Here is a 15,540-nt window from a genome sequence, read left to right on the forward strand (position 1 = left end):
CATATCTTGTTTTAATAAAATACTCTTTTTGAACCTGATGGATTTGTCTCAAGCGCTTCATTTACTCCAGCCGTTGTGGCATGCACTGTCAGGGACAAAATTCTTCTTGACTCGCGAAAAGGCGCATAGGTTTGAAGCCTTGAGCCTTGAGGAGTGTCCCCTACAATTTTTTTCTATGATGCACAGTGTGCATCCCAGTTGCTTTGTGCTAAGCTGCATGACGTCATGACTCGTCGCAGTCCTTGCTACTTTATTTTGCGCAGAATACATGGGAAAGTGTATTTCCTAAAAAGAGCGAATAATTAAAAGATACCGGGTCGAAAAGTTCCGGAAACGTTGCATTGATGCGCAGTGACCGCCGCCGTCTACTTTTAGTGGCAGGCCTGAGTGCTTGTTTGTAAACACGCATTTCCCTGTTTGCGACATCTGCTTTGTGGTTCGTGTCTAATACATATCTGCTTTCAAACAAGTTGCGTGGGCCAAAGAGCGACAAATATCGGACAGCGTGCGCATGCCGGTTTGGACATCGAATCTGTTGCGGTGAATGAAATGAAAAAGGTTTGGCGAAGAGCGATGTCCAGTGCTTCCATTTTCCTTATGTAGAACTATTTCATAGTACGACACTAGATCGACACAACATAATCTGTGGCGCAGTTTGGTCACCGCAAGAGCTGCTTTACGAAGGACGCAGGATGCACAGAAGGGCGAAGAACAAAGCGTTTGCGTTTAACAAAAAAAAAAAAATATGTCAAGGTGGCAAAGTTTATGTATACAGATGTGTTCGCGTACACAGAAACATAGCTTGTTTTCACTTATAAATTCGTTAGTTTCACAAAATTTCGGTTCGATGACAGCGCTTTGTAACGTCGATCGCTCTCATTGGTTCTCTCCGTCATTCGTGGTGTTTATTTACCAGTATCTAGCATAGATTTCCCTCGCTTTACACACGGAGCGCTTTCATCTTCGGAGTGTCAGCCCTCTGGGAATCCTGCAGGCATCGTCATTCCGGGACGTAGCCGTACTCGAAGTCTTCGGCGAACGTGCTCTCCTTGTCCTTGAGCTTCGCGTAGCACTCGGACGCGTTGAAGGACCCCCGGGTTCCGCCGAACTCCTTTGGAAGGATCTTGGCGGGGAAGCGCTTGTGCAGGGACTTGGTGTCCGTGCCGTGGAAGTGCACCTGCCAAGGTTACGCGCCAGTCTCGTTGAAATCAGCAACAACCACTCTCGGACAATGCACTGCTATAAGCAATAGCGTGGTGTATACCTTGTTTACTCTCATAATAGCGCAATTTAAAAAAAAAAAACATCTTAAAATTTGGGAAAATTGGGGGGGGGGGGGGGGGGGGAGAGAGAGTTTCCGTTTATTACGCAGGTTATAGTTCTGTGAAAAAATCTGAAGGGTTCAGAAAGGGGCAAAAAATAGGCTGCTGCAATCAATATTTCATCCGGTGCGACTCACCTTCTAATAAATAAACAAAACGCAATTTTCAACAGTGTTTTCGCACTCGAAAGCGTAATAAACACATTTCATCCGAAAAACCACACGTGTACCTCGCTTTGGGGTCCATAATAACGTCTAAGGAAAGCGGAACTGCAGTTCATTCGCTCTAGCAAATCTCGCAGCCTACAGCGCGAAACCCAGCCGCAGCAAGTTGCTACAATCATTAATATGGGAGATGAAACCCTTAGCGACCAAGCGTCGTTATTATTGCTTCTCGGATTCCTCATCGAGCATTCTCATCGGCTGTTCCTTCCATAGGGTGAGGTATATAGTGGCATTCCACATATGGAGCTTTGTATAACTGAGTAGTTTTTTTGGCGTTCAAAAACGTGCTCCTGCTGACATTCACTTTCATCAGCAGCAGACTGCACGCCGAAAAAAAGAGGTACGTTCATTCCTTGAGGGGGAAAAAAAAACGTACTTTTCTACCGCCAAAGTGGGCGGTGCGTTCATTATCCGAGCGAGAGTACATTACTAAAGTTAATAAAATATTTACTGCACCAATTCCTGCATCATTATGTTGGCTTTGTACGTACAAGTGGGTCATGGGTTCAAACGCGAACGCTCCGAGATCGCAGGATGGGCATGTGCCCGGCTGATGAATATTCACTCCGCAGCAGCCTTTACGTTTCTACGTGAATCAGCCTAGTTGTCCAGCAAACCTGAACGTGTAACGGTGGAAGGTTGTGTTCTGTACACTGTTGGTTGTCACATTTGGTTCTCACCCAGTAATACGTACTACACACCTCGTAACAGTGTTAAGTAAGTTCTGTGAAATATATGTCGGCGCCTATCCGCAGTTGTTGAAATTGGTAAATTGGTTTTTGAGGAAAGGAAATGGCGCAGTATCTGTCGCACATATCTCGGCCGATACCTGAACCGCGCCGTAAAGGACCGTAAAGGAAGGTGGGAGTGAAAGAAGAAAGAGAGAGAGCGAGAAAGAGGTGCCGTAGTGGAGGTCTCCTGAATAATATCGGCCACCTGGGGATCTTTAACGTGCACTGACGTCGGCAGCTGTTGCCGAAATCACTTTTCGGATGCAGTGTTTGAAATAATTGTGTAGCAACCATCAAATATATATGTATATAGGTAACAATTACACTGTCGTCAGTCAAATAAACTTCTGTGCAATATGTATCGGGCTTGCGGTTGCTGTGCCATATCTCTGTGTGCAATACCGAGCCGTTAATGCAGCACAATGCAGAAGTGAAGGCGCAAGACTTGGTTCGCAAGATGGCGGCTGCGTTTTGACGGAGGAGGAGCGCAGAGCGCTCACGCACTACAGATTTTAAGAGTGCGTTAAACAGCTCAAGCCTATAGGATTTCATTGCAGTGCTCCTAACAGTATCTATAGAATCTATCTGTGCAGTGTGCGTGGGGACTGCATGCTCCGTGATGACCGGCCTAGCGCTAGTAAGTACCGGTCATGGCTACAGCCCGCACCGCCAGTCAGAAGTTTTATTTATTTATTTATTTGTTTATTTATTTATACACAGATAGATCGTATTATACAACGCGCTGCGAGAAGTGTATAACGCTACTTCTGCTGTACTGACCGGCTCTACTCGTCGCTCGTTTCAGCGAAAAGGGACAAAGTTCTTTGTATATTTTCTGAATGGTGCGGTGAAAGTCGGCTTACCTTTGCGATCGACGACGCGTCCAGGAACGGAGTGATCATCTTGAAGAATATGTTGAAGCTGTATGGTTGCTTCACGATATCGACGCGTCTCTTTCTAACGGGGTATCCGGGCTGGAAAAGGAGCACCAGCAAGGTGTGCATAAGCGCATATAAAGAACTAATCTGATAGCAGTAATCTGCAGAAGTCTTTGTCGACCACATTAATGTGCCGTTCGGTGGCTTATTTTCCTCGTAAGTGCTTTCAACGAGCTCTTCTCGTGCTACACACCACTTGGCAGCTCTATATGTCAGTTTTCCGCGCCTACGGCGACGCAGTGCTATTTCCTATACCTCACGCAATCTGTCTCCGGAAGTAGGAAACAAATACTTCGATGCTTACACTCTAAGAACAAAAGGAGTGCGGGGAACTCCTTTCGATGGAGTATACGCTTGTCCCATATTTCACTCCTTTTTCCAGAGTCGCCGCACTCCTTCTAGGCACACTCCCTCTGCAGGAGTAGAAACACTCCTTTATTACGAATGGCTGGGGAAAAAAAAGCTGCGCCGGAGGGAGGATTCCAACCGGGAAACTCTGCATTGCGAGCCGAGTGCGCTACCTCTCGCCTATACTTTTTTTTTTTTGTCTTTGTTGCTCTCGCCTATACTTACCATTCTCGCCTATACTTGGAACGAATGGTAATGCTTTTCAGTAGTTATATATGCTAACATTTTGAGTTCAGCGGCAGTTTCGTGCGTATGTCGCGAGTTCTGTTCTCTAAATTGGTAGATCGCTGGCTGGTTAGAGTTGGCACAGCTTAGTAAATGCTGAAACAGTAAAGGCAACATCTGAACGCCACAACGCCACGATAAATCTTTACTCGACAGCAATTTCATGGTGCACAGTACGTTGACTCGCCCTTCGCGAACGAGTTAACTGGTGCCCTGATGCACTATTATTCGTATTAAAATGATGTGTAGCTTCCCTAGAGCACTCGTCGATCATTCATACCGTAGTACGAATGCCATATAAAGTGTTTAGACTAATGTTTCGCCGTCGACCGCGAAGGTTTACGGGATCTGACAGAAGTGTTTTCCTTTAACAGAAGCATCGCTCGTTTCTGCGAACCGCTTTTTCTTGGAGGTTGCTGTGCTGAAATAGATGTTGCAAAATGTGAATGGCGGTTCCGAAGGGCATAAAATATATTCACACAGCAATAAACTAATGTTTAGGAAAATTGCGACAGTTACCATGACAGTCTCTTCTTAAACGCATTCTACGGAAGTGCATGACTTCGCTGAATGGTATAGACTATTCAAAACCCCGCGGCGGTCGCATTTCGATGAATGCGAAACTCCAAAGTCTCATGCACTGCGCGATGTTAGTGCACTTCGCTTTGGGATGTCGCGATGTCAATGCAGTTGCTTTGGGACGTAAAATCCATTGAAATCAAATCAAATATGCTGTATGAATGCAACGCAATAATCTCCAAAGTGTACACTGCACGTATCGGTTATGTACAAGGTCTGGCTCTGTGGGCGGAGCACAGCGCACTTTCTTGTTTGGTTGTTTTTGCTTATCACTAGTTTGCATGAGATGCGAGTCACAGGTCACTATATATATGGCTCCGCTGCAGTACAAAAGCTAAGAAAATAAACAACCTCCAACTCCCTCAGGCCCTAGAGGGAGCGCGCTCGCAGTTTTACTCTTTACCGAAGGAGGCGTTTCACTCCTTAGGGAATTTAGGCGGAGTAAACTGCTGCTAAAGAGAGTGCAGTAGCCGGTATACTCTATCATAGAGAGTATCAGTTCTTAGAGTGTAGAGTAGCACAAAGCAAGAAATGCTACATTCTATAAAACAAAGCTATGCCGTGCATGAGTGATGGCATAGCTTTGCTCAGCGAAGAAACTTCACAGAACCGTATCACATGGCACTGCCGCCACGGAGAGTAACGTTATCTCACTGTCACAAGATCTCGCAGTTCTAATTTAACCTTCGCCTGCCGTTACATCCGCGCGGGCGCGCATCTCGACCTGTCACATAGAAAGCAAAAGCATTCGGGCCTTGAGTGCACGCAGTTCCAGCGCCAACCATACCAACAACCTTTTCAGATACACTGCCATATTGATATTGAGGCCCGTTATCATCCTTGTACACGTAGGTTCTGCCCGGTTCGCTTCTTTATCTACTACGTACTTTCCTTCTGCGTTGTGACAACAATTTCACCTGCAGGCAGGCAGGTTCTTTCTGCGGACAAGCGTCAGTGAGGTGATTTTCTTTACTTTTCATACATCTCTTTAGCTGGGATTACAAATTTCGAACGACGAAGCTATAGAAACCAGTCGATTTGTTTATTCCTATATTTTGCGCCATCAATACTCTACTCTGACCGACAACCTCTGGCACACATACTCTATCCGACAAGAATGGATACTGTGAAGACAGTGTTGAGACCACAGTGAAGTACGGCTGACAGCGACAGTAAAGGCATCACACGAATGTGGCTGGCGATAGATGACAGCTTCAAACGTAAAAGAGTGATGGTGAATAAACGACGGCAGATCTAGGCTCCTCTGGAGTCTGCAGACTTCTGTTGCCCTCCGTGACATCCGGCTGCATTGCGGGTTCTTGATATGATACGCGGTGCTACACAGCACCTCCACCAAAATATGTAACGGAAGATAGGGTGACAGGTCGCTAACCAGCAGAATACGGCAGCCAGCCAGCAAGCATAAAGACGGGCGGCCGTAGAGGTAAGGACGAAATTTCATGGCTGCCAACACAACCGCGAGACATTCCTTTTCTGTAGTCGAATAGTTCGTTTCAGCGCGAGAAAGCGTGCGGCTTGCACACGCGATGACACTTTCCACGCCACCTTGGTGTTGGACGAGTACGGCGCCGAGGCCGACGTTGCTGGCATCGATGTGGACTTCGGTCTCACTATGATACGCGAGTTCCTTCCTATCTTTGCGGCCCGAAATAACAGAGTAGCAGCCCCAGTGATGGCTCGCTGGGCAACGCGACAAGGCTCACAAAGATGCTGGTGATTCCCCCGATCCGCGTGGAGGGCACGGCCAGGATGTTGCCGTAGCCCCAGCCGTCGAAGTCGCACAGCATAGCGAGGCCGTTCTGCTGCGCCGCCTTCTTCGTGATGACATACTCGAAGCAGAGCAGGATGGCACGTACGGCGTCGATGAACGTCACCTGCGACCCGCCCGCTGAGGTCAGGTTGCCGGCAACGGAGGGTGCTTCGACCGAGCATTTCAGGCAGTCGGACGCGTCGAAGTGTGGCACTCACTATGGCAGCTCATATCAGAACTGTCACTGCAGCCCTTTGTTTCACTTAGTATTGGAGGGATTTGCGTCTCTGTGTATACTCCAAGCTACTGAGATTTTTTTTTCTTGCTCTATACGTATAGCCAGAAATATAATTGCAAATAAATGTCAATGTCTGTTCACTCGCTCCTGTAATAACACCGCTAGTGATTGGCAGTATATTGAAAATAAATAGACAAAATACTCCACTATTTCTAACAGTATAGACAGCCCCGTGGTAGTGGTTTGGGCTAGTTGATGGTGAAATATTGGGTTACACAGCGTTGGAGAACAATGACACATAGGAGAGACACCTCCCGACTCCTTATCTTGTGTCTAGGTCCGCCCGGCTGTGTAACCCTTATTGCAGACAAGCTCACTGCAACATCCATGCACTATTAGCGTCAATGCGATCGTCTCCACTGTTAGGACAGATTGGTCGATCTCTGCGCCCAAGAGACAAACTTTCATGAGAACGAATATGGCGCAGGCACATGTTGGTGTCTCTACCACACTGCAGCGTTTCACTTACTGGGGCTGCATTTTCCAACGATTCATGTCGTTTTCATTTCACTCGGTCCTCTGCCATTGGTCACTGCACCCGGTGACGTAGGCCGTGGGAGAACTAATCGGTACAAAATATACAAACCACATATAGTTTTTAGCGCCTTCTATATACTAAGCCCGTAGTGTGACTAGGCTGCCCTTATACACACGATCGCGGCTATGTGCTTTTGAATTCTCCGAGACATGAGCGCACCCTGGGAAGAGGGTGTGCCAGACTCGTGTGTCACTGAAATCGCTAGTACCATCTTAGCGAATGTACGTTAATCAGCTTTAATTTCTAGTTTATTAAAGTCCTGCGTAGCTACGCGCGGCTGTACCTGCTCGGGGTTCCAGGCGCCTGCTCGGAGGACGAGTATGAAGCGGCCCTTGGTGTCCTTGTCGGGCAGCAGGCCGACGAGGTTTCTGGAGAAGACGTGGTCCAACTCCGTGGCCGTCAGGTTGCTGAACAGGTCGGCCTGCTTCCGCTTGGCGTCGTAGTAGCGCTTCATCACCTCCATGGCGCGCTTGGGCTTCATGTGGCCGAACCGCAGGAACCGCATCAGGAACTCGGTGTCCGTCTTTGCGTTTAGCGACTGTTCCTCTGTGCCACGTAAGCAAGAGGTCACTTCAGTGCGATCGTAGCTTGCAGCCTCTATAGACCTCTACAACACTTAACAGCCAACATCAGTATCCCGCCCCCAACTAGCGCGGCCCCAATGCAGAAAGATGTCTCTCTTCAATAAGCACTTTTGTCTGGGTGAGTTGGTTCATAACAGCAATTACAGGAGTAAACTTGCACAAAGGGATTGAAGAAGAAAAAGAAAGAGACGAGAGGACAGGACAGAGCGCAAATTTGCGCTCTGTCCTGTCCTCTCGTCTCTTTTTTTTCTTCTTCAATCCGTTTGTGCAAGTTATTATTATCGCACTTTAAAAGTTATTAAGCAGTAAAGTATTTAATACCGTTCCACAGAAATTTCTTCATTTGTCCGTTCCCGTTTTATACGACGCTAATAAGACGTCTGAGGCCGGCTGCATCGAGCTGGCCATGCTGGAATATGTGGCCTATCTGCTTATAAGCGCGAATCGGCGCTGCACCCAAGGAACAGTCCAGCACGCCTAATGTCGCTTCAGATTTAGATGCATCACAAAGCAAGCACCAAAAATTACCAGGGGCATTTAAGGAACTCACGTGCGAGTAATACGAAAGCACTGCAATCCTATCCAATTTTTCCCCCCAATTCTAGTGGACGTCGCCTAATACAGCGAAAATTCGAAGTTAGACAAAGGTGCTGTTTATTTCTTGGTTTGGTTTGGTTTGTGGGGTTTATCGTCCCAAAGCGACTAAGGCTATGAGAGACGCCGTAGTGGAGGGCTCCGGAAATTTCAACCACCTGGGGTTCCTTAACGTGCATTGACATCGCACAGTACACGGGCCTCTAGAATTTCTCCTCCAAAGAAATTCAACCGCCGCAGCCGGGATCGAACCCGCGTCTTTCGGGTCAGCAGCCGAGCACCATAACCACTGAGCCACCGCGGCTTGACAAGGTCTGCTATGCACGTCTGCTTCTTCATGTAGGCCTTATAACAGCGCTTTCCAAGCTCTCCAGAGTGGTCATGCAGTTTCGCTTTCAAGGCTGCCGCTTTCACGCACGCACCACGCTTCTGCTTCCTTTTGGGACCGCGCATGCACCGATTGGCACTGCAGCCCGCCTGTGAACGCTTGGCCGGCAGTTTCAATGTTGGCATTTCATTGATTTTAATGCGGTAACATTTAGGTTGTCGCCATGCAGTCTCTGGTCCTATGTAACGAAATTCCCTAATTCGTCGGAGAGGTCACATGACCTTGTGACGCCATCACAGCCTGCCTTAAAAAAAAGATGACGTCGTCTCAGCCTGCTCCCCATAGCGTGTGGATCCCAAACATTTGAAAGTTGGCCCACCCCAAAAAATGGATTAAGGTGGATTAGCGGGTCCGGTTAGTATAATCCCATGCGATAATAGTGGGCGGACTTAAGGTGGATAAATGGGTCGGGTTGATAATCCCGTATGGTAATCAAAGGAATGAGACTCGAACATTCTAGAAGGTACACCGTATAAGTGCAATGGAACCGGTTCCAACCGGAATTTTGGCGGGAAAAGCGCAATAACATTAGACGCACATTGTTGACACCATTGGAAGCAAACTAAAGGCTATCGCATTTCCCTCTTTAAGAATGTTGTTAAGAAGGCCTAGGCCTCAAGAAGGTTAAGAAGCTCTCCGGAGTCGCCATATTGTTCTGAAGAGGGGTGAGAGGGTCACGAAAGCTATACTCTGTTTACTAGTGCAAGTGCAACGCTGTCAAAGCTAGCGCTCTTGTTTACGCTGCCTACACCCGCAATAAAAAAGTAGTTTTGTTCGTTGTAATAAACTAAAAAAAAATAAATGTTTTGCCTGCAGGCTTATTACCTGGGTGTAGGAAACGCTCTTCGCTCTGCACGCTGGCGGGAAGCGCGAATTTTTCGACTGTGGGGCAGAATTTACGGCGTCTCCTGTATCTGAGACGCAGTGCCATTGCTACCTTACATATTTAGATGGTACCAACACCACCGTTAGTAATAAGCTAGCGTGAGCTAGCGTTCATTTTAACTGCCGCCGTTATAAGTGGGCTCGACTGTAGCGTAAGAACATCACAGCGTGCGTGGCATGGAACTGTTAAAACTTTGGCTCTGACACACATTGACAAAGCCACTAGAAGTGGAGAGTCAGTAACGAATGAGTAAGCGACATTTGAAGACTCGAATTGGCCTTCGACATCGAGACTTTAAGCCGGCTTCAGACAAATTTGAGCTAACTAAAATAAGATTTCAAGGTTTGTCCTAGTAAAAGAGAGCTTGTAGAGTGCATATAAGCGGACATATGCTCATACGCTGACTCCATATTGAGACGAAAGTTCACTAAGTTAATGTAATTTTGCCGTGGTCGTTTATAAGGTTGTGGGAGCACTTGTACACGAAAACACGATGCTGTCATGATGACATGATCGAGTACAACGCAAATTGATCGTAGCTTTGTTGCCATGGTACGCTGTAATGTCAGCCTCGTGAGGTCACTTCGATCCCCGCTGTTGACTTATCGCCAAAGAAGATGAAACGGTCTTCAATGCACTCACGGTCAATGAGACGCTTCAAGGCGGTGATGGCTCGCGCCGAAGGTGGACTAGACGCAGGCGAGGTGTCTTCTGCGTCGCTGTCCTCAGGCGAGCCAGGCAAGCTCGGCGACGGTGGAGATGTGGTCATGTTAGAGGCGAACGGTCAGAGTACCTCAGAAAGAGAGCAGCGGCGGCACGGGGCATGGGCCTGCGTTTCTTCTTCTTTGCCTCGGAAGAACGCAGAGCAGCCACTGCCCGCAAAGCGCAACGTGCTTAGCATTTCTGCAGAGCACTGACTGCTATAGGTTTGTACCGTGTGCTGCTTTGAAAGACATCTCTTTGTACCTTGCCGAGCGCTTCAGCGCGACTAAGCTCATCGTGGTCGTTTATGCTTTATCCGCGCGTGTTCTTCACGCTGCCTAGTTATGGCATTTCCGCTGGCAGCCTTCTCCTATCGACTTCCGGTAGCAGGCACGTAGCGAGGGGGGATCAAGCGTGCACCATCCTCCCCAAACCCGATCCGTCGCCGAACTTTTCCCGCTCCGCGCCCGCTGTGCATCGCTTTGGGATAGTTTAGTTTAGTTTATGGGGTTTAACGTCCCAAAGCGACTGAGGCTATGAGAGACGCCGTAGTGGAGGGCTCCGGAAATTTCGACCACCTGGGGTTCTTTAACGTGCACTGACATCGCACAGTACACGGGCCTCTAGAATTTCTCCTCCAAAGAAATTCAACCGCCGCGGCCGGGATCGAACCCGCGTCTTTCGGGTCAGCAGCCGAGCACCATAACCACTGAGCCACCGCGGCGGCTCTTGGGGATAAACTTGTAGAATCTTATGCCGCTGCCTTCCTTCAGCCCTGCGGTTCAACCACCCGCATCACAACTCGTCGGAATATCGCGAAGTGCGTTCAAAATTGCAAGCATGGCATACTCAAGGCGCATGGTACCACCTTTTGCCTACACAACGAAAGTCACTGCTGACGCCAGCGCACCCGCATCTCCGTGACGTCACGGCCTCACGCTTATCTACAAGTGAGTATATCTATAAACGTTATAAGATATCTATAACAGTTGCACAGCTACCATAGTACTCTATAAAGTCAGCAATGAAATTCCAATAAGGAAGGGTCAGGCAGGGAGACACGATCTCACCAATGCTATTTACTGCTTGAAGCATGAGGTCAACTTGTGGGATGAGGTCAACAGGCTTCGAACTTTTGAAAGAGCTTGCAATATTCTTAAAATAGTCATGTGCAGCGCATTTTTTGTGTGTGCGCGCGTTCGTTTGTATGGGCGTGTGTGCACGCCCGTACACACGAACCGTACACACCGTACACACGAACCGTACACACGATCTCACCAATGCTATTTCCTGCTTGAAGCATGAGCCCGTGCAAAAGTACAGATCAGGTGAGTGTACCGGTATGGCATATGTACTTCCAGAGATTGCCATGCCCTATTCTCTATCTTGCTGTTAATTGCTTCTTTCAAGGGTCGATGGGAGCTGTTCGCAGCAATGATTTGAGGATTCTGGTCCTACACTGTTGCACGTTTCAGCGAAAGTAGCATATATAAACTATAGTTTAATGGATGAATACATTGCGTGTAAAACAGCACCACCACAGCAGTTTCTTTATGATGTTGAAGAGCCGTGAGAAAAAATGGCATTCACCATAATTATTTTTTTTTGCCATAACATTAGTTCAAATTAATCATAACCCATTTAGAAATGCATTATGAATTCAACATGTATGCAAAGGAAATCGGAAATACGTGATGAGTGTGATGTCTGAAATCACTGACAATTGTTGTCAGAAACGCGTTGCAAATTTTTGTAAGGGAATTTGCAGGAGGTATTACAAGCCCTGGATTGGGAACAGTTGGGGATAAGAGTTAATGGAGAATATTTAAGCAATTTGCAATTCCCTGAAGACACTGCCATAGTCACTCAGGAGATGAACTACAAAGCACGATCAATGAGACAGGCAGAGCAGGCCGATGGCTCTAAAAATTGGGGGTGGAGTGCAGCCTGGTGCACATTACAGACAGCAATTGTAACCGACTACAATTACTCCGTTTGAAACGTAACTGATTACAGTGGTCAATTACAGCCCCACCCAACAAGCAACAGACCTCCCCATGTGTGCCCAAAAAGGATGGAATGTCCCAGTCCCAGTAGAGCATTTATCAAACGTTTCCAGACCATAGAGGCAAGACATAGAAACACAAGGGAAAAGGCAGTGCTCCCACTAAAGGTCTAGAAACGTTGTTTCGAGAGTTTTAAGCAGCAGCAAACAAGAATAATTTCCGGAGCCCTCCACTACGGCGTCTCTCATAGCCTTAGTCGCTTTGGGACGTTAAACCCCATAAACCAACCAACTAATGCATTTTGATCCCAGAAAGGTAACTGGGTATAACGTTTTCGGGACCAATGGTTTTCAACAAGAAATAAAAATTGACAGCTCGCTCTTTTTTCTTTCTTCCTCGCGCCACAAGCTGAAGGTTTTGCTCTAGCACTCGCCATTTTGAGAGATGAAACAGCAGTTTCATTCGAACAGCCGAAGGAAACGGTAAACCCCGCATCTCTCTCGGCGCATGCGTTTCTCGCACGTGGGCTGTCGGCTCCATGCTGCAGGCAGGCGGCGGCGGTCTGCATTTTCATCGCGCCGCCGGCAGCGGCGGTCACCAGCTTTCCCGTCTTCTAGCGTTTTCCCAGCTTGCGCCCAACTTCAACATTTTGTGGTGGTCCCTCCAGGCGTCTCCGACTATCGGCACTCCTCGCTGCGCCGCTGTCTAGCAGAATGCGGTAATGGCCTCCCGTCGCTCGCCCGGCTTCCTCGCTGGACGGACGCCATTTTGCGCGCGCTTATTCGCGCTGCCCCAGACGTTCGAGCACAAGCCCCAGCGCGCGGCAGTTCTTGCTCTCGATCGCCACTGCGCCAACTGGGCTGGCGTGGACTTCGTAGCTACGGATTCACGGAAGTTTTCCCGCGCACCTCGGCGTGCCCACACCATTCCTTTTGGAACTGATGCCGCGGCGGCGCATCGCAAGTCCTTTGCGCAGCTCCATGGCCCTATTGATGCCGCTGTTCGAGGCGGAGTTCGCGGCAGCGGAGTTCGTGGCAATAGGCGACTCCTGACACGCACCCTGCATTCCTCAGCGCCTCCGACGACTGCAGCACGTTGGTGGTGGCAGCGTGGCCGTCTACTACGGTCTGAGGCGGGAAGGACCTTCGGAGACCCACCACTCTCTGCGAGTGCCCATGGATTAGCCTGCTCTACCTACTTCGCCACCGCGCAGCCATCCTGTCGCAGCGGTATAGTTTGTGCAGTGTTCGCGTGGTTATATTGACTCTCTCCCACTGGATTAATCGTGCCTTGATCTCGACTTCCACGCTGGACTGTGCCGCATGCGCGGTCTGCCGCACCATGGTTGCAGCGCGCCACCGCACGTACCTGAGCACGTTCACCTTCCCGCCTGGCTCCAAGCAGTCTTGTCCCCACACTTAGTCACAAGAAAATAAAACCCCCTGGATCGTTACGAGGGTGAAACTGCGTGTCTGCAGCGTACGCCCATCTCGTCTTTTCTTTTGTCACCCAAGTTGCTCTTTACATACGTTTGCTTTTGCGTGTGCATATCTGCTTTTGTAGCCCTTAGAATGCTCGTTTAAGATGCATCAACTTTCAGCCTGTTTTCTGTTTTACTTGCTTCATATTGCAGATTTCTCAGGGCTGGAGAAAAAAGTGGCCATCATTATATGCATGGCGCCGTAGCGCTATGTACACTGTGTATTAAATGGTGAATACGTTCGCGTCTGCTGTTTGCATTCATTCAGATTTGCGCCGTTGAACGTAAGTTTCGTTCGGCACGGACTTTCAATTCGGTCTGTATTGTTTTTCTTTGACTGAAACATGACTGCATTTTGATTGTGGTGGTGTATGGTGCGGTCGCCGGCATGGACGACAGGATGCAATTCGTGCTAAGAGCACAACTAGTAAACTGAAATTACTTCTGTATGGCGCTGCTATTTGCTCTCATATGGGCCAAATCGGGTGACTTTTTGAGTTCATATTTCCTTTGTGTGTAAAATGCTAGGACATTTCACGTAAACGGATAAGTGCAGAACGGGCGAGCCAGCACGCATTCAGACGAGTGGAAAGGTGGATTACACCACCTGTAACGTAAGTATGCACCTGAAATTTGGCACATATGTGCGCTTGGATGCCTGCAGGCAGCACGAAAAAGGAGGAATAGTTTTATTGAACCAGGGCCGAGAAATTGAGCATTAACCTTTTGGGGCTTTCCATGGGACGCACAACTTTTTGGACATTGCTAGTTGTGGGGACGTTTTTTAGATGTGTTCGGGAAAAATGAGCACGTGGGGAGATTCCAGATGTCCCGATGGGTCATTTTTGTGAGATTTTGAGGAGGTTTTGTGTTTGTTGGGCCAGAGAAGTAACTGAACAATTAAATAAAAGTAATTCAATTGTGTTATTTGCTGTCCAATTTTTACTGCCATAGGACAAATTTACTTGGACTGCAATTAACTACTTGAGCTTGACTGCCTGATATTCTGTTGCACGTTGATAACTTTCAAAGGGAGTTGTTCTCGGAGTTGCCGTAGCCAATCTTCACACGTTTACCTCTTCAGCACCTACACTGAACGCTGTCAATGTATGCGTAGGGAAGAGCGTATGATCACCTTGTACACCAGCTCTTAGTTGCGCACATAAGCTGGACACTGCTGGAGATGGCATGCCCAGTCATCATCATCATCAGCCTGACTACGCCCACAGCAGGGCAAAGGCCTCTCGCATGTCTCTCCAACTAACCCTGTCATTTGCCAGTTGCGGCCACTGTATCCCCGCAAACTTCTTTATCTCACCCGCCCACCTAACTTTCTGCCGCCCGCTGCTACGCTTGCCTTCTCTTGGAATCCACTCCAGCGGTTATCTTGCCTTCGCATTACATGCCCTGTCCAAGCCCACTTCTTCCTCTTGGTTTAAACTAGGATATCATTAACGCGTGCCCAGTACCTTGTACCAGACAGAAAGCGATGTGCTGAAGAAGAGCTGCACTAGCATGTCGGGTTTATTTCTTTTACTTGTTCTTTAGCTCGGTTAACTGCCGGTGCCGCCAGTAACGCTGCAGGGTACCCATGTGTAGGTAATTACACAGTAACTCTACCCATGCTACCCCACGCCCACATGGTGCACCCTGCTAACGTCCCTTTGCGCCTGTGTTTACCTGGGTCTGGTTGATTGTGGTAGGATGCAGGCGCGTACTTTACGTGTTTGAATGTTGTGGCATGAGGTCAACAGGCTTCGAACTTGTGAAAGAGCTTGCAATATTCTTAAAATAGTCATGTGCAGCGCATTTGTTGTGTGTGTGTGCGTTCGTGTGTACGGGCGTGTGTGCACGCCCGCGTGCGCA

The 15,540-nt window shown here is 48.3% G+C and overlaps 1 protein-coding gene across 1 annotated transcript; it reads right to left on the reverse strand.

Annotated features, from left to right (window-relative positions):
• Positions 1-869: 869 nt before the first annotated feature.
• On the reverse strand, positions 870-10,409 carry LOC149340017 (alpha-tocopherol transfer protein-like). Its single transcript, XM_089548759.1, has 5 exons — positions 10,129-10,409; positions 7,318-7,580; positions 6,152-6,322; positions 3,141-3,251; positions 870-1,177 (listed from the first exon to the last, which is right to left on the reverse strand). Exons 1-5 carry the CDS (start codon positions 10,253-10,255, stop codon positions 1,001-1,003), a joined length of 849 nt encoding a protein of 282 aa, XP_089404885.1. The 5' UTR covers positions 10,256-10,409; the 3' UTR covers positions 870-1,000.
• Positions 10,410-15,540: the final 5,131 nt, after the last annotated feature.

Source organism: Amblyomma mixtum, chromosome 6 (genome assembly GCF_055824585.1).
Source record: "Amblyomma mixtum isolate Tamu chromosome 6, ASM5582458v1, whole genome shotgun sequence".
Taxonomy (NCBI): Eukaryota; Metazoa; Arthropoda; class Arachnida; order Ixodida; family Ixodidae; genus Amblyomma; species Amblyomma mixtum.

What these genes read in the sequence shown, in the direction of transcription:
- LOC149340017 (XM_089548759.1), bottom strand. Translation starts at nt 10,255, where the DNA reads ATGACCACATCTCCACCGTCGCCGAGCTTGCCTGGCTCGCCTGAGGAC. An exon ending in GCGCCTGGAACCCCGAGCAG is followed by an intron (nt 6,323 to 7,317) that starts GTACAGCCGCGC and finishes GGCGGGTCGCAG; the next exon opens with GTGACGTTCATCGACGCCGT. An exon ending in ACGCGTCGTCGATCGCAAAG is followed by an intron (nt 1,178 to 3,140) that starts GTAAGCCGACTT and finishes TAACCTTGGCAG; the next exon opens with GTGCACTTCCACGGCACGGA.